This window comes from Oncorhynchus mykiss, chromosome 25 (assembly GCF_013265735.2).
Source record: "Oncorhynchus mykiss isolate Arlee chromosome 25, USDA_OmykA_1.1, whole genome shotgun sequence".
NCBI classification, from domain to species: Eukaryota; Metazoa; Chordata; class Actinopteri; order Salmoniformes; family Salmonidae; genus Oncorhynchus; species Oncorhynchus mykiss.
The window spans coordinates 26,904,839-26,928,018 of record NC_048589.1 but is presented as its reverse complement, the minus strand read 5'-3'; the positions used below and the strand labels follow the sequence as shown (position 1 = coordinate 26,928,018).

Below are 23,180 nucleotides of genomic sequence, written 5' to 3'. Positions count from 1 at the left end.
AGCAAGATAAAAAATATATACATTCATCAGTCCATTCATCAGTTGATGTGTGTAAGTGTGTGTGGGTGTGTGTGCTGAGGGGTTTAAGCTATGAACCCATAGGCTTGGCTCTCTCATCTCTTCAAGGCTTTTGGAAGGGAGGGTGGACAATGAGCCCGTCATAGCGGATGTAAGCAATGTCCCCACGCACTCTGGCAGCTTTCCTGGCTAGGATAAGTTCTTCCCTCTTCTGGCACACAACTTCAGGATAGTTCTCATTGAGGAATATATAAGTTCCTCTCAAGTTCTTGGCTCTTTCCAGAGCAGCTACCTTGTCCTTGAAGAAAAGTGATAACACATTAAGTGTTGTATAAATACAACATATTGTATATTGTATTCCCATTTGAACTTTGCTGTGACTTTTGAGTGGCAGGTAGTCTAGTGCTTAAGAGCGTTGGGCCAGTGATCGTAAAGTAGCTGGTTCGGATCCCCGAGCCGGTTAGTTGAAAAATCTGTTGATGTGCCCTTGAGCAAGGCACTTATCCCAAATTGCTCCAGGGTCACCGTCAATAATGGATGATCCCTGGCTGTGACCCCACTTTCCGAGGGTGTCTCATGGGGGAGTGGGATATGCAAAAAACAATTCACATACTGTATAATACACATTTGTACATGTGTGAAATATGACAAATGTAAGCACCCACCCAATTATTATTAAATGGTTGAAAGTGCTGTAATAACTCATTTAAATGACATATAAACCAAAAATCTGACATTTTTCTATTATAATTTGGTTGTGCTTTTATACTGAACAAAAATATAAACCCAACATGTAAAGTGTTGTCCTATGTTTCATGAGCTGAAATAAAAGACCCCAGAAATGTTCCATATGCACAAAAAGTTTATTTTTCTTAAATTGTGTGAACAAATTTGTTTACATCCCTGTTAGTGAGCATTTCTTCTTTGCCAAGATAATCCATTCATCTGACAGGTGTGGCACATCAAGAAGCTAATTAAAAGGCATGATCATTACACAGATGCACCTTGTTCTGGGGGCAATAAAAGGACACTAAATAATGTACAGTTTTGTCACACAACACAATGCCACAGATGTCTCAAGTTTTGAGGGAGCGTGCAATTGGCATGATGACTGCAGGAATGTCCATCAGAGCTGTTGCCAGAGAATTGAATGTTAATGTGTCTACCATAAGCCTCCTCCAACATCATTTTTGAGAATTTGTCAGCAACCGACCTCACAACCGCAGACCTTGTGTAACCATGCCAGCCCAGGACCTCCACATCTGGCTTCTTCAACTGCAAGATTTTCTGAGACTAGCAATCTGGACAGCTGATGAAACTGAGGACTTTTCCTGTCTGTAATAGACCCGTTATGTGGGGAAAAAAATCATTCTGATTTGCTGGGCCAGGCTCCCCAGTGGGTGGACCTGGTTCCCAAGTGGGTGGCCTATGCCTTCCCAGGTCCACTCTTGGCTGCGCCCCTGCCCAGTCATGTGAAATCCATAGATTAGAGCCTAATGAGTTTATTTCAATTGACTGATTTCCTTATACGAACTGTAACTCAGTAAAATCCCTCAAATTGTTGCATGTTAGAGTTATATGTCTATTCAGGACATCTAAAAGTATGTTTACTGCTAAATGTTAGCATATTCTACAATATTCACAAAGTTGACTTTCTTGTCTGTCTTTGTGATGTCACTGTTGAGAAGTAACCTGATTAATCAGTAGCATGTTGAAGTTGTTGATGTTGTTTTGAGCCGGTTGCTGTGGTACCCGTGCTTGATAGGAGAAAGGCGCAATGTATGCCAGAGCAGAAAATGTAGAGATCATGTACAACTCTTATTGTGTTAACAATGTTTTTGGCCATGCAACACCTCAAAAAACGCTACCTAACTCAGTATGTCACAGTGTTTCCCAAACTCGGTCCTCTGGACTCCAAGGCATGTTTTGTTTTTTGCCGTAACACTACACAGCTGATTCAAATGATCAAAGCTTAATGATTAGTTTATTATTTGAATCAGCTGTGTAGTGCTAGGGCAAACAACAAAATGCTTGCTGCCCTGTGTATGCTGCTGCTTTGCCAAACTCTGTTACCGCTGCCCGTACCCGCTCCGCCGCAAGCTATTCCAGGTTATGAAAACCGGTCTGGCATACATGCAAACTTCAGTCCCCTGGCCTGCAGTACCTAGGGAGAGACTCTGCTATGACCCCACACACAATTCAGGTGAGAGAGAGAGAGAGGGGCAGGGGAATGAGAGAGAGGGGCAGGGGAATGAGAGAGAGGGGCAGGGGAATGAGAGAGAGGGGCAGGGGAATGAGAGAGAGGGGCAGGGGAATGAGAGAGGGGGGCAGGGGAATGAGAGAGGGGGGCAGGGGAATGAGAGAGGGGGGCAGGGGAATGAGAGAGGGGGGCAGGGGAATGAGAGAGGGGGGCAGGGGAATGAGAGAGGGGCATGGGAATGAGAGAGAGAGGGGCAGGGGAATGAGGGAGAGAGAAAGAGGGGAATGAGGGAGAGAGAAAGAGGGGAATGAGGGAGAGAGCGGGAGGGGAAGAGGGAGAGGGAGGGAGGGAGAGAGAGGGAGGGGAATGAGGGGGGGAATGAGGGAGAGAGAGAGAGAGAGAGAGAGAGGGAAGAGAGAGGGAGAGGGAGGGAGGGGAATGAGAGAGAGAGAGAGAGAGAGAGAGGGAAGAGAAAGAGGGAGAGAGAGGGATGGGAATGAGGGAGAGTGAGAGACAGAGAAAATGGAGGTTGACGAGAGGATTGGCTATGCAGACGCTCATTGACATGCGCGAGCAGTGTGGGTGCAATGATTGAATAACATGTATGTGTACATTTATTTTTCAATGCGAGAGGTGTGGTCAGCATTTTAGAAAATGCTGAGATGGTTGAAAAGGTTGTTTAATTTGTAGTGTGCACCTTTGGCCACAGGGAGGCAGTGTCTATTGTCATAACTATCTACTGCAGCGAGCGTTGTGAAGCAAATATAAATTATTTTTCACCAAGAACAATGATTCTGTGACTATACTTGGCACTGGCTACCCCTCGGTTTATTCCTATGTTCCTGCCTGTCTCGGGAGTTTGTATTAGCCACTGTGCAATGCTCTGTGCAATTGCTCTTTGTGGTTTTAGGCTGGGTATCTGTAAAGCACTTTGTGACAACTGTTGATGTAAAAAGATCTTTATAAAATACATTTGATTGATTTACTATGTTTCTCCTCTACAACATTCTAGCTTCGCCTCAAACACACAGCCACTGTATTAACCTCACATAATGGTACACTGACACTAGATGGGTCAGCTGCAAAGTCAGAACGGTCTATATTGTAAAAATTCATGAAAGCTTCTTGGTCTTAATTTAAGGTTAGGGTTAGGCATTAGGATTAGCAGTGTGGTTAAGGTTAGGGTTAAAATCAGATTTTATGACTTTGTGGAGCTGCCTCCAGGTCAAGATGCATGACAATAAATGCCAACCTGCACACTGTATTCACCTCTTACATAATGACACTGGGCTTTTACTGCTTTTAAAGATTTACTTACTTTTCACTGCTGTAAGCACAGTGCAACAATGCTTAATGAACTTGTTGCACTGTTTTAAGAGTAAGACTTTCCCAGTAATAAAAACACTAATGTAAGGGTTGAATGTAAAGTGTTTCATAAAATTACAATATCTGTGCAGGTCTTAACATATAAAATATACATAAACTTAACGTAATAAAGTTGAGCTGTGATAGTTGTGATTCTGAAAGCTAAAGGCAGACATGTTAACTCTTATCAGGAAGGTGATAAGGGTGAGAGAAAGGGATAAAGCATGCTAGAATATGACTAGTGTGTCACATTGAGTGAGAAAGAGAGAGTTGGGAATGAGGAAGTCAAGTTCAAAAGTTACTTGCTGCTGAGTGACACATGGAATCAGATATCAGTGAGAAGCGAACAGTGAGACAGAGACAGAGAAAGTTACTGTGACAGAGACAGACAAAGAGGGAGAGAAGTGGGGGCTGTAGTGTACCATATACAAATAAAATCAGATTTTATTAGTCACATGCGCCGAATACAACAGTGAAACGTTTACTTACAACCCCCTAACCAACAACACCATTTAAAAAATACAAAAAAGAATAAGAAATAAAAGTAACAAAAAATAATAAGAAATAAAAGTAACAAGTAGTTAAAGAGCAGGAGTGAAAAAACAATAATGAGACTGTATTCAAGGGGGTACCGTTGCAGTCAATGTGCGGGGGCACCGGTTAGTCAAGGTAATTGAGGTAATATGTAGAGTTATTAAAGTGACTATGCATAGATGATAACAATAGAGAGTAGCAGTGGTGTAAAAGACGGAGGGCAATGCAAATAGTCTGGGAAGCCATTTGATTAGATGTTCGGGAGTCTTATGGCTTGGGGATAGAAGCTGTTTAGAAGCCCCTTGGACCTAGACTTGGGGCTCCGGTACCGCTTGCCGTGCAGTAGCAGAGAGAACACTCTATGACTAGGGTGGCTGGAGTCTTTTACACTTTTTAGGGCTTTCCTCTGACACCACCTGGTATAGAGGTCTTGGATAGCAGGAAGATTGGCACCAGTGATGTACTGGGCCGTACGCATTACCCTCTGTAGCGCCTTGCGGTCGGAGGCCGAGCAGTTGCCATACCAGGCAGTGATGCAACCAGTCAGGATGCTCTCGGTGGTGCAGCTGTAGACCCTTCTGAGGATCCATTCCAAATCTTTTCTGTCTCCTGAGAGGGAATAGGTTTTGTCGTGCGATCTTCATGACTGTCTTGGTGTGATTGGACCATATTAGTTTGTTGGTGATATGGACACCAAGGACCTTGAAGCTCTCAACCTGCTCCACTACAGCCCCGTCGATGAGAATGGGGGCGTGCTCGGTCCTCCTTTTCCTATAGTCCACAATCATCTCCATGGACTTGATCACGTTGAGGGAGAGGTAGTTTTCCTGGCACCACATTGCCAGTTCTCTGACCTCCGCCCTGCGGCCTTGTGAATGTTGACCTGTTTAAAGGTCTTACTCACATCGGCTGCGGAGAGCGTGATCACACAGTCATCCGGAGCTGGTGCTTTCATGCATGTTTCAGTGTTATTTGCCTCGAAGCCAGCATAGAAGTAGTTTAGCTCATCTGGTAAGCTCGTGTCACTGGGCAGCTCTCGGCTGTGCTTCCCTTTGTAGTCTGTAATGGTTTGCAAGCCCTGACACATCCGACGAACGTCGGAGCCGGTGTAGTACGATTCGATCTTAGTCCTGTATTGACACTTTGCCTGTTTGATGGTTCATCACAGGGCATAGCGGGATTTCTTAGAAGATTCCGGGTTAGAGTCCCGCTTCTTGAAAGCAGCAGCTAAACTTTTGCTCAGTGTGGATGTTGCCTGTAATCCATGGCTTATGTTTGGGGTATGTACGTACGGTCACTGTGGGGACGACGTCATTGATGCACTTGTTGATGAAGCCAATGACTGATGTAGCGTACTCCTCAATTCCATAGGAAGAATCCTGGAATATATTCCAGTCTGTGCTAGCAAAACAGTCCTGTAGCTTAGCATCTGCTTTATCTGACCACTTTTTTATTGACAGTCACTGGTTCTTCCTGCTTTCATTTTTGCTTGTACGCAGGAATAGGGAGGATAGAATTATGGTCAGATTTGCTAAATGGATGGCGAGGGAGAGATTTGTATGTCTCTCTATGTGTGGACTAAAGGTGGTCTAGAGTTTTTTTTCTGCTCTGGTTGCACATTTAGTATGCTGAAATTCGGTAAAACACATTCAAGTTTCCCTGCATTAAAGTCCCTGGCCACTAGGAGCGCCACCTCTGGATGAGTGTTTTCCTGTTTGCTTAATTCAGAATACAGCTCATTGAGTGTGTTCTTAGTGCCAGCATTGGTATGTGGTGGTATGTAGACAGCTACGAAAAATACAGATGAAAGCTCTCTAGGTAGATAGTGTGGTCTACAGTTTATCATGAGATACTCTACCTCAGGCGAGCAAAACCTTGAGACTTCCGTTGATATCATGCACCAGCTGTTGTTTACATATATGCATAGTCCGCCACCCCTTGTCTTACCAGACACCGCTGTTCTATCCTGCTGATACAGCGTATAACCAGCCAGCTGTATGTTGTCGTTCAGCCACTACTCCGTGAAGCATAAGATATTAGTTTTTAATGTCCCGTTGGTAGTTTAATCTTCCTCGTAGGTTGTCGATTTTATTTTCCAATGATTGCACATTAGCTAGAAGAATGGAATTCGCCTACGAATTCTCAGAAGGCAGCCCGACCTCCGTCCTCTTTTCCTCCATCGTCTCTTCACGCATATTAGGGGGATGTGGGCCTGTTCTCGGGAAAGCAGTATGTCGTTCATGTCGGGCTCGTCGTTCTCGTTAAAGGAAAAAAATCTTCTGCCGTTTGACATTGACATGGCACATTTGGGTGAGGAGGTGTTGCTCTCTGTTGACCATATGTGACAAGGTCAGAGGTCAAGCTGTCTGACCCTGCAAAAGGTTTTTAATCTGTGAGTAATAATTTATCTTCACCTGTGTGTTATTTTTTTTTTACGTGTGTGTGTGCTTGTGGACCTTTTGTGTGAATACTGTATATACTCCATGAACACTGTATATTCTTGTTCGCATTTTAAATCTCCTCAAACTGTTGTCATACACAATATCAACTGGTATTTATCATCTCCTTTCTCTCCCTCTATCATCTCAGTGGCACACACAGCTGGGGTCACAACACACTTCGCACCACCAGTGATCAAGGGTTTAACGTCAGTTGGCGGCTGCTGTGCACTGATAAAATAGTTGTCAGTTTGATATCATTGTACAGTAACCCCTTATCTGTCCCAAATGCATGCACAGCAAGAGATACTTTGTCGGTCTTGTATGAGAACATCAACAACTGCTTGATCACAATTCCCAAAACACGAGACACACAACAAAACAAGAGCCTCTTGAAAGAGATGAATGAAAGAAAGAGAGAGAAAGATGGTGTGTTTCAGGATTACAGCCTTCAGTCTGTACAGTGAAAGTTAGTCATGTCCCTTTAACACATACAAATGGCAGTATTGTTCAGTATTTGCCCTCTGTCCTGTGTGGCTGTCAATGAGTAAACTGTCTGGCTTTCGAGGAGGGAGGATTCTGTTTCGATACAGTGGCGCGGTCACATTGTGAATTGTAAGATTGCCATAGGCTACAGTCAAAGCTTTAGGTGTCAGGGAATACCTGTTCATTAACACTGTTCTTTAGGTGTCAGGGAATACCTGTTCATTAACACTGTTCTTTAGGTGTCAGGGAATACCTGTTCATTAACACTGTTCTTTAGGTGTCAGGGAATATCTGTTCATTAACACTGTTCTTTAGGTGTCAGGGAATACCTGTTCATTAACACTGTTCTTTAGGTGTCAGGGAATATCTGTTCATTAACACTGTTCTTTAGGTGTCAGGGAATATCTGTTCATTAACACTGTTCTTTAGGTGTCAGGGAATATCTGTTCATTAACACTGTTCTTTAGGTGTCAGGGAATATCTGTTCATTAACACTGTTCTTTAGGTGTCAGGGAATATCTGTTCATTAACACTGTTCTTTAGGTGTCAGGGAATATCTGTTCATTAACACTGTTCTTTAGGTGTCAGGGAATATCTGTTCATTAACACTGTTCTTTAGGTGTCAGGGAATATCTGTTCATTAACACTGTTCTTTAGGTGTCAGGGAATATCTGTTCATTAACACTGTTCTTTAGGTGTCAGGGAATATCTGTTCATTAACACTGTTCTTTGGGTGTCAGGGAATACCTGTTCATTAACACTGTTCTTTAGGTGTCAGGGAATATCTGTTCATTTAACACTGTTTTTTAGGTGTCAGGGAATATATGTTCATTAACACTGTTCTTTGGGTGTCAGGGAATACCTGTTCATTAACACTGTTCTTTAGGTGTCAGGGAATACCTGTTCATTAACACTGTTCTTTAGGTGTCAGGGAATACCTGTTCATTAACACTGTTCTTGGAAGTGGGCGTTTTCTGGTGTGGTCGAAACAACCTGCTCCTTGTGCAAGCATGCAGGATGTGTGTGTAAGGATTACAGTATTTGCTCATGGGTTACATGGACAAAATGTTACATTTCAATATTATTTAAATATTTATCTGCAATACACTGTATGTTGTTTGGATTTTGTGATTGTTTGGATTGTTCCCATCAGGGGTGTAATCATTAGTCCAAACTGTTGAAAACAGTTGTGTTTTACAACAAAAACTTTCTATTTTACAAATGTATGTAGGCACTTCCCCATTTTGTTCCCTTTGTTTTGTTTGGTTTTGTTTTGTTCCTAGAGAATACACCCCAGGTACAGAGCGAGGAGTAAAACAAGCGCCCTACTTTTTATGAGCACTGGCTTATATCATCCTATAAAAATGTGTTTCAATGAACAGCATCCCATTTTGATTGGCTCAAATCAATGGGTCATTGATTGGCAGTGGCAGTGAGACCCCTCCCACCAGGTGAAAGTGTTTCAGAGAACACAGAATGGAACTGACATTAGGTCACACTTGGAATGGTAGTATAGAATATAAACCATCTTAATGATATCAGTTGTCAGATGTTTATTTGATCTGAATGTTAATAACTGAGTATTTTTCTTTCTGCTATTGGACACAGGATGTTGACAGATGGCCTTGGGTTATGCGTTTGATTGGATTGTAACAGTCAAGGTTATCCCTGTGAATCACAAGGTAAGTTATTTTGTATGAAATACTGTGGCTTTGTTACAAGCGGTCTGTAGAAGCCATGTATATAATGAACATGTGTTTATCACCATTTCCATTTGTTTTAATTTGATTAGAATGATTTGCACACTGCATTTACCTACAGGCATTGTTTTTGCTGCTATCACAATCACTGATTGAGCAAGTGCAGTAAGTGATTGGAAAAGGCAGCTACTCTTACTTAATCATCAGTAAGTGATGTATTTGATGTGGTCCGGGAGTTAATAATGTGTGACCGGACTGTATTGTTGTCTCTGCAATCTTCAGTGCCCTCTTGTTTGTGCAGTGAATCTGTCAATCCTGTCCTTATTTTTGTTAATGTGCACGTTTATTCTTTTAGGCCCATCTTTAATTTGTATTTTTTTTTAAATATACATTTTTAAATATTGGTGCTGAATTACTGCCAGCAATATAAATCCCTCACTATTTTGTTTAAAATAGTGGCAATGTTTTTGGTGTCTTACCATCTACTGTAAGGGGCTAAGCAGGCCTCTCACCCTCAAGTGCATAAGCAAGCAGCCAACACCGCCTTAAGTAGATATGGGTGCAGACAGGGAGGGTTTTGCATGACAATAGGGTGATTCCTTACTAAACTAGGGCAAAAAAAGTCTGTTACATTTTCCTTTGGAAAAATAATTGACATTTGTATCCGGAATGTTGAAATGCCTGTAGAGTATATTATGTTCACCAATTTATTAAAAATAAGCCAACTTTTTAAAAAATATATTATGTTTACTGTAAGGAAATTTTAATTGAAATCAAAATACTACTCATGTTAGAGCAAGAGGTAGATCTTCACATGACACCAATGTTTGCTTTGTAGCAGCTACAGGTGAACCATTATGGAGTTTTAAAGGAAGCCTGGGTAAGGCCAGATGTCAGAAATATGTCAACTTTTATTATTTCTTAATTATGCTTTTAGATCTGTCAACAATCCTTCATCCAAAGGACCATTCTTGGATTACATTTTGTGAAAATCCTCAAAACATGGTATTTTTGTCCTATACCTTTGTAAGGAATCACCCATTGAGAATTTAGTCAACATTGTGAATATACAAAGAACTCTAAACATGACTTTAATAGTATTATGTGCAAACTGTACATGGGTGGGGCTAAATCCTCTGTGTACAAATGTGAACTCTGCTTTTCTTTGGTCATGTAACCATAAATGTGTCCATAAGTACATATTGACATCATCAATTCAACTAGACACACACTAAACACTTATTTCAGTAGATGAAACGCTTGTATGTCAACCAAGCACACGAAAGCATGTATTCACCTACCCACTTTCTCTCCACCTCACTCACTAACGTGTCCCCCTAAAACAGCAGTTGCCATGTTGCAGGTGAGAGAGGTCATGGGGCCATGGGCAGCTCCAGGGTTGGGGTCATTCTCTTCAGACTTCGTCATGTTCTCTCTGCTCTTCCTCCTCCTCTCCATCATCCTCGCCCTCTGCACTAACTGTAGAAGGTCAGTGATCAACTATTTTGCATTTCTAAAGGAACACATTTTGTTGCATAAGAGAGAGCATTTGATGCCTGAGTATATGACCATACATGGTAGGCGAGAGAATACACATACCTTCAAACACTGCATTCCATGCATGATTTTATAGTGTCAGTGCAACAGTTCACACTCCACCTTCCCTCACGAAACTATACCAACAAAAAAATACCATGATTTTATAGTGTCAGTGCAACAGTTCACACTCCACCTTCCCTCACGAAACTATACCAACAAAAAAATACCATGATTTTGGGGATTTTCACTAAATTGTATCCATAGAAGGGTCCTTTGGTGGCAGGATTGTTGACATGTATTTGACATTTGTATCTGGAAGCATAATTGAGAAATAATTCATCAAAGTCTGCATATATGACATTTTGGCCTAATCCAGGCTTCCTTGAACTCTTATGTTTAATTTGTAGGTGCTACAAAGAGAAAGTTGGTGTCACATGACGCTTTACCGCTTGCTCTGTAATATGAGTAGTATTTCAATAACACATTTCTTACATGCATGTATCAATATAAATAATATAATCATGAATATTGAAAATATAAATGGATTTGAATAATTTTTCAATATATTGTTGAGCATAATATACTTTACATATCAAAGTTCCAGAGGGTGATCTCTGCTACTTTTAGTTATCACCGTGACTACCTATAGCTCCATGACCCCGGCCACAGCAAAGTTCGCAAAGATATGTATAATATTCCTTTATCACGTCGTCTTTCACATAGCGCACGAATACGGCAAGCTGGCTTAGATTGGAAATGTCTGTGGTCTTGTTGAGTTGAAGGCTGAATTTTGCCGGGCTTGAAATCAGATCCGCAACTACTTGAGCCAAGATGTCTTTGCTCATGTCCTCTATTCTGTCGCTGATGGTGTCATTTGGGATAACTTCAGCCTCTTTTCCCAGCATGATATTTGCCATCTTCAACACAGCTGGTTTTATGAGTGTTTCACCAATGGTGTGTGGTTTGCCCTGCTTTGCGATCAGGTAAGCAACTTCGTATGATGCTGTGAGGATCGGTTTGTTGATGGGTACAAAGCCGAGAACAGGCAGAATAACGTTTTCATCGAATCTGGCTCTCTTCACCTTGAATTCAGTGAGCGTTGTGTTCTTGTATTTTCCATCTCCATGCAGCTTAAGGAAGTGTTCTCTTAGTTTTGCCAGTGCAAGACTAGAATTGCTCAACTTGGCATTGCAAATCATGCAGTTAGGACGCTGACTCCCATCACGTTCCGTTATACATGTGAATCCATATTGTACATATTCGTCCGACCCCTTTCTTTTTTTGCTCGACATAGTAAGTATGAAGGGATTAAAATATTATGAAAGAAATCACAAGACGTACCATCACGACAGTCACAAGTCGACTACTGAGCGCACCAAATTCCCTGCAGCACAGATAGGCCAAGCGATGTAGCGTGATCACCTGCAGCCAATGATGAGACTGACTCACCAAAACCCTGGGGTTCGATCGAACCCAGGTTAAGAACCACTGCACTAGACTGACTTTGTGTCCAAAATGATCCTATTTACACTTTGTAGTCAGTGTAAATACTGATACCAAAGGCTGTTTTCTAAATGAGAAGTTGGTTTTTAGGGGAAGTTGCTCTTCAACCCCTAAGGTCGATGCCCTTGCGGAAATCTAATTAGCATAGTAATAAAAATCTGTCAGTTTAAGCTAGAGATGTTTTTTTTTGCATTGGATACATCTGTCCACTGCATGCGCCTGTCGCACTTCCGCAGTGAAAGGTGACGGAGCAAGAGCGGTGTTTGTCAGACCATGAGACATCCCAAAAATCAGTCTTCTCACAATTGTCTATAGCGTCCGATTTGGCCTACTAATTATGACCCATCTATGGACCAATAAGACTCTGTTCATTAATCTTCTTCTGCGTCTTGGGAATTGTCTGAAGTAGGTACAGCCGATCTGCCAACTTTCTGCGGCATCTGAACAGTTTTGGATACACACTAACATGACCCCATCTGTGGTAAGGTATGTCAGTTGCTTTGCTCTAGGATACCAACAGGCTTCCCAAACTTGTCTGAAGGTCCCCGGTACCAGCTGCAAAAATGTATGAAGTACAGTGCATTCGGAAAGTATTCAGACCCCTTGACTTAATCCGTATTTTGTTACAATTCAGTCTTATTCTAAAATTGATTAAATGAATGTTCTTCATCAATTTACATACAGTACCCCGTAATGACAAAGCGAAAACGGTATTTAAGAAATTTTTGCAAATGTATAAAAAAAACTTATGTAAATAAGTATTCAGACCCTTTGCTATGAGATGTGAAATTAAGCTCTGTTGCATCCTGTTTCCATTGATCATCCTTGATGTTTCTACAACTTCATTGGAGTCCACCTGTGGTAAATTAAACTGATTGGACATGATTTGGAAAGGCTCACACCTGTCTATTCAAGGTTGCACAGTTGACAGTGCATGTCAGAGCAAAAACCAAGCCATAAGTTTGAAGGAATTGTCCGTAGAGCTCCGAGACAGGATTGTTTTCGGGGCACAGATCTGGGGAAGGGTATCAAAAAATGTCCGGAGCATTGAAGGTCCCCAACAACACAGTGGCCTCCATCATTCTTAAATGGAAGAAGTTTGGAACCACCAAGACTCTTCCTAGAGCTGGCTCCCCGGCCAAACCGAGCAATCGGGGGAGAAGGGCCTTGGTCAGGAAGGTGACCAAGAACTCGATGGTCACTCTGACAGAGCTCTAGAGTTCCTCTGTGGAGATGGTTGACCTTCTGGAAGGTTCTCCCATCTCTGCAGCACTCTACCAGTCATGCCTTTATGGTAGAGTAGCCAGACGGAAGCCAGTCCTCAGTAAAAGGCACACAGCCCATTTTGGAGTTTGCCAAAATTACATTAAGACTCTCAGACCATAAGAAACCAGATCTAGTCTGATGAAAACAAGATTGAACACTGGTCTGAAGGCCAAGTGTCACGTCTGGAGGAAACCTGGCACATCCTTACAGTGAAGAATGTTGGGCAGCATCATGCTGTGGGGAAGTTGTTCAGCGGCAGGGATGGGAGACTAGTCCGGATCGAGAGGAAAAATGAACGGAGTAAAATATAGAGAAATCTGGGATGAAAACCTGATCAAGACCTCAGACTAGGGCAAAGGTTCGCCTTCCAACAGACGGAAGCCACCCTAAGCACACAGCCAAGACAATGCAGGAGTGGCTTCAGGACAAGTCTTTGAGTGGCCCAGCCAGATCCTGGACTTGAACCCGATCGAACATCTCTGGAGAGGCCTGAAAATGGCTGTGCATCGACGCTTCCCGTCCATCCTGACAGAGATTGAGAGGATCTGCGGAGAAGAATGGGAGAAACTCTCCAAATACCGGTGTGCCAAGCTTATAGCATCATACCTAAGAAGACTTGAGGCTGTAATCGCTGCCAAAGGTGCTTCAACAAAGTTCAGAGTAAAGGGTCTGAATACTTATGTAAATGTAATATTTTTAATACATTGGCAAACAATTCTTAAAGCAAAAAAAGGTTGTCATTATGGCGTGTGTGCTGAGGATTTTTACATTTTTTTAATCCATTTTAGAATAAGACTGTAATGTAATAAAATGTCAAGGGGTCTAAATACTTTCCAGATGCTGTGTGTATAGTTTAGTAGAAGCAGAATGCTCACCACACATCAGTTAATATGGTGGAGAGGTGAAGAGTGATCTATGCCAATTAGTAATGAGTAGGATTATTAGGTGGCTATTATGGAAATGCGACCAGGTTGGGAATTTTGCCAGAACACCGAGGTTAACAACCCTACTCGTGCGACACGTGCCATGAGAATTTTAATGACTACAGAGTTAGGGGACACGTTTAACATCCCATCCCAAAGATGAATGTGCAATGTCCCCTTCACTACCCTGGGGCATTGGGATCTTCTTAGACTAGAGGGGATAGTGCCTCCTACTGGTCCTCCAACACAACTTCCAGCAGCATCTGGTCCTCCATCCAGGGACTGACCCTGCCTACCTTCAGAGGCAGGCCAGCACTGGGATGAAGGGTGGTATGCTGCTGGCTAAGCATACTGAAAGCATTGGTAGATAGCTCTTGTACAAGTTCTGATTCTCTAGTTTGTGTTGTTCCACAGGCATTCCTTTACACTCCGGGATGGTGGTGAGGAGGTGGACAGAACCCAGTCACAGCTGGTCAGAGTGGTGAGAGATGGGCCAGGCAACAACAATGATGACCGCTATGTCCTGTCCAGGGTTACACTTGGGGTGGGGGTAGGCGCTCAGAAGTCGGTTAGATTGGAGGTAGGGAGATGCGGAGGAAGCAAGGAATGAGTAGAAGGGACAAAAGGGGGCAACGGGAGGGATGCAATGGATGGAATCCTTTTGTGAGTACTTTGTCTAGAGACCAGTGGTGAGAGATGGGTTATTCTGAACCCAGTATAGCTGTGATGTCATTTGCTGATGATGATATTTGATTGACAGGTGAAGCTAGAGGATGCCCTGGCCGCCAGGGAGAATCCAATGATCAATGACATCAGAAAAGATGAGAGTGGTGGGAAACCCAACTGTTCTACTTTTTTTCAGTTATCTAATTACAACGAGCAGAGAGGAGAACTGGTTGTTTTACGATGTATGTTCGGTTTTCATCTCCTCCTTGGTTAGATTTCAGTCCCAGACCTGAGGACAGTGTCATTGGAGTCCCAGAGCAGCCTCCTGCTGATCAGGATGTCACCTGGTTGAAACCCTGGAGGAGCCACAGGGAGGCACCTGATCAAGGTGCTACCTTCACCAATCTCTTTTTCACTCTCTAAGTTCCTCTCCCTCCCTATTTCTTACATATGTCTGGTTGCATCCCAATCTCTCCTACTTCCCAATATGTTCACTTCCCTTCACTGACTTGAAAGGAAATTACTGGCATAAGGAATATTGATATAAACTCCCTTGCCTCCACCAATCCAATGCTATTAGATTTGTGGGAAGTAGAACAAGTGATTAATTTTTTTTTATTTTTTAGAAAAAGTCATATTATTGGGACACAGCACAAGTGTAGTGGGTGAGTTTAACAGGTGTGTTTTGATGCCCTGCAGGTGATTCTCCAAGTGCCTTGCAGATTGCCAACAGAACCCCCCTGGCCATGACGGTTATATCTCCTTCGCCTCCCACAACCGTCGACATTGGTAGGCTATCACAAATCATCCATGTGCATTTCCTCAAACTAATGGGGCTCAATCTCTTTGGCCAAGCTTCAGGTTAAGTGAAAATTCTCAATTATTTACTACTTCTCTCACTTTGTAGGTGACCTGAGTGATGTCCTGAACTTCACACCTGAGCTCCACTTTATCCCAGCCCCCGTTGCCATAGTGGAAGTCGACACCCGCCTTGAATCTTTATTCCCACCTGTCTATTCAGAGGACACCCTAGATGCCACCATCGTGAGCAGCTTTGAACCTGTTGATGTCCCCATAATGAGCAGCTTTAACCCTGTTGCTGTCCCCATCCTTGAACCTCTGGTTGTCCCCATCGTGAGCAATTTTGAACCTGTGGAAGCCCCCATCGTGGATCTCCCCATCATGGATGTCACCATTGTGAACAGCCTTGAACCTCTGCAAGCCCCAATCGTGGATGCACCCATCGTGAGCAGCCTTGAACCTGTTGAACATGCGGATGCCACTGTCATTAATGACCTTGATATCCTGAATGCTCCAGTTGGCTTAGAGAACCTGGATGCCCCAGTCATCAACAGTCTTGACACACTGGTGCTGGACGCCCTCATTGTAAACAGCCTTGAACCTGTGGACATCCCTGTCATCAATGACCTTGGAACTCCAGATCCTCCAATCGTAAATATTCTTTACACCCTGGAGCTGGATGCTCCCATCATAGATGTCACCATCGTGGACAGCCTTGCACCTATGGAATTCCCCACCATGAATGACATTGACCTCCTGAAGGCCCCTGCGGAGTTCAGCTCCAGCTTTAACCCTCAGCTTGACGTAGAGGTTAATGTGGAGGGTGAGGGCCAGAACCAGGGGCTTTCTCTCTATGTCGGACCCCAGCATACCTATGAGATCATTGGGGAGCCCAATCCTAATGAACACTCTGTGGAAGTGGACCTGGCAACAGCAAGCTCTCAAACCATAGCTGAACTGGTCAATAAATCCACCACACATTCTGACAATGACACAACCACAGTCACTGAGCCAGCGGACCTGGCAGGCCCCGGCTACGAGACTATAGCTGAACTGGTCCAGGATTTGAGTGCAACCACACTGCCTGATGATGACCCTATCACAACCACAGTCACAGAGCCAGGGGATCTGATAACCCCTGAGTATGAAACCATAGCTGAACTGGTCCATAAATTGAGTGCAACCACACTGCCTGACGATGAGCCAATAACAACCACAGTCACAGAGCCAGAAGGGCTTGACCTTACAAGCCCTCTCTCATTGGTAGAGGAGGGTTTCTGTGACAGGGGGTGGAATCCAATGTACGCTAGAGTGAGAAGGAAGCTTAGTAAAAGTACCACCCCACCCCCTGTGCTTCCATCGGAGAATGAGGAACCGGAGGGATTTTCACCTCCATTACCAGAGAGAAGTGGAGAGATGGAGGGATGATCATCGTGAATATCTCATAAGACTTCAAATGTGTGTTACGTCATCAATTATATTTATATAGACTCAGCTGTGTCATTTCTAGATGTAACATGACTCAGATGATGAAGATAAGGGTTGTACCCAGTCCACAGCTTAAACAATCTCATATGAGACAGGTATCTCACTGTCCTATCCTTCACACTATTTCCAGTCCTTTCATTAGCTTAGCATTAAACTCTGTACAATGCTATGCTACATATTCCATAAGGAAGGACCCTAAGCCCAGAGTAGAACTGGGTCACCTAACATGTTCCAGAGTAGGCTTTATGTTTGTATTTACTAACACATTACAGGGTGAAGTGGCAATTACGCAGTAATAAACCATTGCGTTACTAGTTTCTTTGAGATTCATTCAAAAGGGTCCACTTAAGACTCTTTCCCTCTCTGGAATTACAAACATTATACTTTAATGACAATAGTGGTGCATTCTTAATAAATAATTAACGTATATCAACAAAGTAAAGGGACAACATTATGGGCGTGTCCGAATACCCATACTTAAATAGAAGGCTTTTTGGGTATGCAAAAATGTGTTATATTATGTGTCATTTCGAAAATGTAGTATGATTTAAGTGCAAGGATGTCATACTAATTTAGGCTTTAAATCAATTAGAATTTGCACGTAGAGAATGACAGAGGACTCCAGTGGCCAAAAACTTGTTTTATCATGGGCATTGAGGACTTTCACCATTTTGAAGTAGTTAACTGGGTGGGATATATATCATATAATTCCATCCAGGTCCAAGGATGGATCAGCCAATGAATTATACTTGTGCGCAAACATTCCATAACTGTTGTGGCAGTAAATCACCAACCTTGGCTTTATATCTGTTCAGACAACACACTCCGGATGGCAGTATGCAACCTTTCAGTTTGTTTACCAACTGTACTAAAATGTACTACTTTAAAATTGAGATGCCTCAATGGTGCCATAATAGGACAGATACAATGTTGTGTCCTCTAACTATCTCTATGAATTTGCTGCACATGATTGTGGAAGATAATTGTCTTTTCACCCAAATATAACAGGTGAAAATCAGAATAGGGGACACGCTCTACAGAAATGTACAAATAGCAGGGAACAAGTGCATTTGAGCATTCAATGACACCTTTTCAGTATGGCTGAGTGGTATGTTGATATTTGTTGCTTACTGCATGCATTTCTACTAAACAGTACATTATAAATAGTATGTTGTAATATTAGTACACAGTATGTAGTTTTAGTAAATAGTGGGCAAGTAGGCATTTCCATTTATTTATTCAAAGCTTTACAGGCGAGGGGTAAAACCAATCATTTAGAATTTATGAACAATATAAAACAAATATAAATTCAGTGTTGTAAAATGTCTATTGTCATTATTAGAGCATATAGGCTGAGCAGAATGAAATACAAGAGGACAGATGAAATACACCATTACAATACCACATTGAAATCTGTACCTCATTCATTACAACAATTTAAACACATATCAGAATTCCAATTCAAAATATTGTGGAAGTGCTTCTGTGTGCAGATGCAATTAATTTTTCTCACCACAGTGGGGAAGTACAACTCACTATCTCTTACTGGATTTCTCTCTCTCAGTGGAAAGTGAGATGCCAAAGAATGTGCCACATTCAGCCCCTCTAAAACCCTGCTGAATACTGTGCATTCCTTCTGAGGAAGGGTGGGGACACTGCTAGAACTGTGGTCAGGAAATTAAACTTAAATACACATCCCTAGCACATACCTTTTTAAAAGTAGGCATTGAGAGAAAAATATGCCTTTTGCTCAAGTATTATAGCATGCCCATAAGCCTTGTTGAAATAAGTGAAGTCTTTCAGCTGTTTTACTCTAGACAACTGGGAAATTGAGAATAAATTAGCTCCGACTGGGAAAATACATTTTGAACGGTCATCCAACTCAGAATTGTAAATCCGGCCTCTTTCTGGAGCTACGACTTGAAGATCAATGACTGTTATCATGATTCAGCCTTGTTTGTTTCCGAGTTTCCAGTTGTTTTGAAAGCACCATAAATCCAGAGAATGCCAGACTTTTAAATTCGCAACATTAAGACTACAAAACTACAAGGACATTGCTCAATGCCAAATGTTTTGTAAGACCGAATTGTTTCTGCAGCAATTTTGTGCACTGACACAATGTTGAATCCCACATTGGAATAGACCACTGGATGATTCTGTCTATTACACATTGACAGACATATCCATGGAGATAATTAATAGTTTATTAGATTGGTTGGTGTCTGTAGCCCTGCATCGTGCTGCAAATGCAGTATTTAATTTATTTATATATATACAGTATCAGTCAAAAGTCTGCACACATCTACTCATTCAAGGGTTTTTCTTTATTTTTGGTATTTTCTAAATTGTAGAATAATATTGAAAACATCAACACTTTGAAATAACACATGGAATCTTGTAGTAACCAAAAAGTGTTAAAACAAATCAAAAATAAATGTTATAATTGAGATTCTTCAAAGTAGCCACCCTTTGCCTTGATGACAGCTTTGTACACTCTTGGAATTCTCTCAACCAGCTTCATGAGGTAGTCACCTGGAATGCATTTCAATTAACAGGTGTGCTTTGTTAAAAGTTAATTTGTGGAATTTCTTTCCTTCTTAATGCGTTTGAGCCAATCAGCTCTGTCAGCCCTATTTGATAAAAGACCAAGTACATATTATGGCAAGAACAGCTCAAATAAGCAAAGAGAAATGACAGTCCATCATTACTTTAAGACATGAAGGTCAGTCAATCTGGAAAATGTCAAAAACTTTCTTCAAGTGCAGTCGCAAAAACCATCAAGCGCTTTGATTAAACTGGCTTTCATGAGGAGCGCCACAGGAAAGGAAGAACCAGTTACCTCTTCTGCAGAGAATAAGTTCATTAGAGTGCACCTCAGATTGCAGCCCAAATAAATGCTTCACAGAGTACAAGTAAGAGACACATCTCAACATCCACTGTTCAGAGACTGTGTGAATCCAGCCTTCATGGTCGAATTGCTGCAAAGAAACCACTACTTAAGGACACCAATAATAAGAAGAGACTTGCTTGGGCCAAGAAACATGAGCAATGCACATTAGAATGGTGGAAATGTGTAATTTGTTCTGATGTGTCCAAATGTAATTTTTTTGGTTTCCAACCGCTGTGTCTTTGTGAGACGTGGAGTAGGTAAACGGATGATCTCAGCATGTGGTTCCCATCGTGAAGCATGGAGGAGGAGGTGTGGGGGTGCTTTGCTGGTGATATTGTCTGTGATTTATTTAGAATTCAAGGCACACAACCATCATGGCTACCGCAGCATTCTGCAGCGATACGCCATCCCATCTGGTTTGCGCTTAGTGGGACTATCATTTGTTTATCAATAGGACAATGACCCAAAACACACCTCCAGGCTGTGTAAGGGCTATTTGACCAAGAAGGAGAGTGATGGAGTGCTGCACATTTTTACTACATTATTCCATATGTGTTATTACATAGTTTGATGTCTTCACTATTATTCTACAATGTAGAAAATAGTACAATTAAAGAAAAACCTTTGAATGATTAGGTGTGTCCAAACTTTTTACTGGTACAGTATATATATATATATATATATATATATATATATATATATATATATATATATATATATATATATATATATATATATATATATATAGATAGATATGTGTCAATATGGCACTAATCAAGATCTTAAAGTTCCTCTGTGCCCACATCACTAAAGAATTAATTAACATGGTTCACACACACCAACAGTCGCGAAGAAGGCACGACAATGCCTCTTCGATCTCAGGAGACTGAAAATATTTGGCATGGGCCCTCAGACCCTCTAAAAATTCCACAGCTACACCATTAAGAGCATCTTGATTGGCTGCATCACCACTTGGTATGGCAACTGTTTGGCATGTGACCGCAAAGTGCTACAGAGAGCAATGCGTATGGCCCATCACTGAGGCCAAGCTCCCTGCCATTCAGGACTTCTATACCAGGCGGTGTCAAAGGAAGGCCCTAAAGATGTTCTCTCTGCTACCGCACGGCAAGCGGTACCGATCCACCAAGTCTGGAAGCAACAGTACCCTGAACAGCTTCTACCTCCAAGCCATAGGACTGATAATGAGTTAATCAAATAGCTACCCGGACTATCTGCATTCACCCTTTTTGCTCATCACATACACTGCTGCTACTGTTTATTATTTATCCTTTTGCCTATAGTTACTTTACCCCTACCCAGTGTTGTAGTTTATTTTTAGTTAACTAGGCAAGTCAGTTAAGAACAAATTCTTATTTTCAATGACAGCCTAGGAACAGTGGGTTAACTGCCTTGTTCAGGGGCAGAACAACAGATTTGTACCTTGTCAGCTCTAACCACTAGGCTACCCTGCCGCCCCAGTACTCACTTCATCTAGTCTCTGTGTCCGATACTTATTTATTCGATCTTGACTTGGTCTCGGACAATGAGGACTTGTAATTTCTTCCTGAGACCTGCTGAGACCAGCCGAGTAAAACCTCCAGATGTTCGGCTCCCATTCAGTCAGCGCATAAAGCCCCTTTGCCAGGCTTAATATCCACACCCCTTTTATGACAATATCTTATCACCTATCGAAACCAGGGCTTCCTACATACTGTCCTTAACTTTTGTTGAAAAATATCCTCAAACTTTGTAGCGTTTGTCAGAACTTCCTTAATTCGCTGTTAGGGAAGAGTGGTGGGAATGATTTAAAGTTGCGTCCTCACTATTAGTAAGGGGAGACTGGAGGAAATTGTATTTTTATCTATTATAGATCTGTTTGGGTTAGTGATCATTTGTAGAGTGGCTCCCTATTTGCACTCAGCAGGCATTTTTTCACCATTCTGAGTGTCTAAAGCAGCCTTTGTTAAAGTATGGGTTGCAGATGTGTTTTTTTTATTAGCAACTTAGTCAGGGTCTCAAATTACTGTTGAGAGTTAGAAAATATGCCATTTAGCAGAAGCTTTTATCCAAAGTGACTCACAGTCATGGGTGCATACATTTTATCTATGGGTGGTCCCAGAAATCGAACCGCCTACCCTTACAAGCCCCATGCTCTACCAACTGAGCTATAAAGGACCACATATTTCATGTAGAATAGTAGAATACACAAATTTGGTTGTGCACCAGCAGTTTTTCTCTTTTTATGTTTGTCACTCAACTAGCCATCTCAGCTAACAGATTTTAGATTGGTAAGTTTGTTTAGCCAGCTATCTAAACTTGTAGTTATCATGGACGAATACCGACCGGACAAGCAGGGCATGTGCCCATGGGCCCTGACCTACTGGGGGCCCACATTGATTTTGTTAGTCACTCTCACTCAGATATCATATTAACAAGGCATAAGTCATGGCCCAATGTGTAGAATTGCAGGAAATTTGCTTTAAAAATGCAATTTTCTTATCTCTGCCCCATGGCAAAATGAGTAGAATTGCATGAAATGTATTATAAAAATTATAAATGCTCTCTCCCTCTCATGGCAAAATGTTCAGACTTGCAGAACACGTGCTTTAACACTGCAGAATTTTCTCTCCCAATTGCCGAATGTGTAGAATTGCTGGAAATTAACTTTATTTATTTTGTCTCTATACAGTCAAGAAAAAGGCCACTAAAGGCCACTAAAGGCCCCCCCTCACTTAGGACTCCCAAAAGGGGGCATGTTTTCGTAAGGTTGGGTCCCAGGAAAACACAGAAATTCTCATTTGGGTCCCAGGCTGAAGAAGTTTACGAATCCCTGGTCTAAAGAATCCATATGTTCTTCTGAAATATGAACACAGAAGTACTGGACATTTTTAACTTGTATTATGGTGGCGATTTTACACAATTACAATCATGGTCTTGAATTGGTCATTTTTCTGGTCTCGGTCTTGACTCAGTCTCGAATAAAACACTGACCCTACCTATATGAACTGTACATATCTACCTCAATTACCTCGTACCGCTGCACATCGACTCGGTACTGGTACCCCGTGTATATAGCCAAGTCATCATCACTCATTGTGTATTTATTCCTTGTGTTATATATATTTTTATTTTTCTATTTTTCTCTCTGCATTGTTGTTTTTACGAAACATGAGAAAAATACAATTTGATTTGATCAATAGCGGACATGCATAAAGAGTTTGCTATATTGTATAATGCTCTCTATTACTCTTTTTGTATCTGCTTTAGCACAGTAAACTTGATCCCGATTTTAGCTCCAAGATGGCGGCAATTGGAAAAAACTGAAAAGTAGATTGTGCTGATTTATTGGCACATTGAACCATG

At 41.9% G+C, this 23,180-nt stretch overlaps 1 protein-coding gene across 5 annotated transcripts; it reads left to right on the top strand.

The window, feature by feature from the left end:
- The first annotated feature begins 2,054 nt into the window (after positions 1–2,054).
- On the top strand, positions 2,055–17,241 carry LOC110505717 (calphotin). 5 transcript variants are annotated; one of them, XM_021585110.2, is made up of 8 exons: positions 2,055–2,221; positions 8,650–8,723; positions 10,088–10,229; positions 14,387–14,453; positions 14,733–14,802; positions 14,913–15,026; positions 15,338–15,427; positions 15,546–17,241. In XM_021585110.2, the coding sequence occupies exons 3-8, from the start codon at positions 10,096–10,098 to the stop codon at positions 16,865–16,867; spliced, it is 1,797 nt and encodes a 598-aa protein (XP_021440785.2). In that variant the 5' UTR covers positions 2,055–2,221; positions 8,650–8,723; positions 10,088–10,095; the 3' UTR covers positions 16,868–17,241. The 5 variants fall into 5 exon arrangements, with proteins under 5 accessions (XP_021440785.2, XP_021440786.2, XP_021440784.2 ...); XM_021585109.2 differs by lacking the exon at positions 2,055–2,221 and adding an exon at positions 8,445–8,548; XM_021585111.2 differs by lacking the exon at positions 10,088–10,229.
- The last annotated feature ends 5,939 nt before the right edge of the window (positions 17,242–23,180 follow it).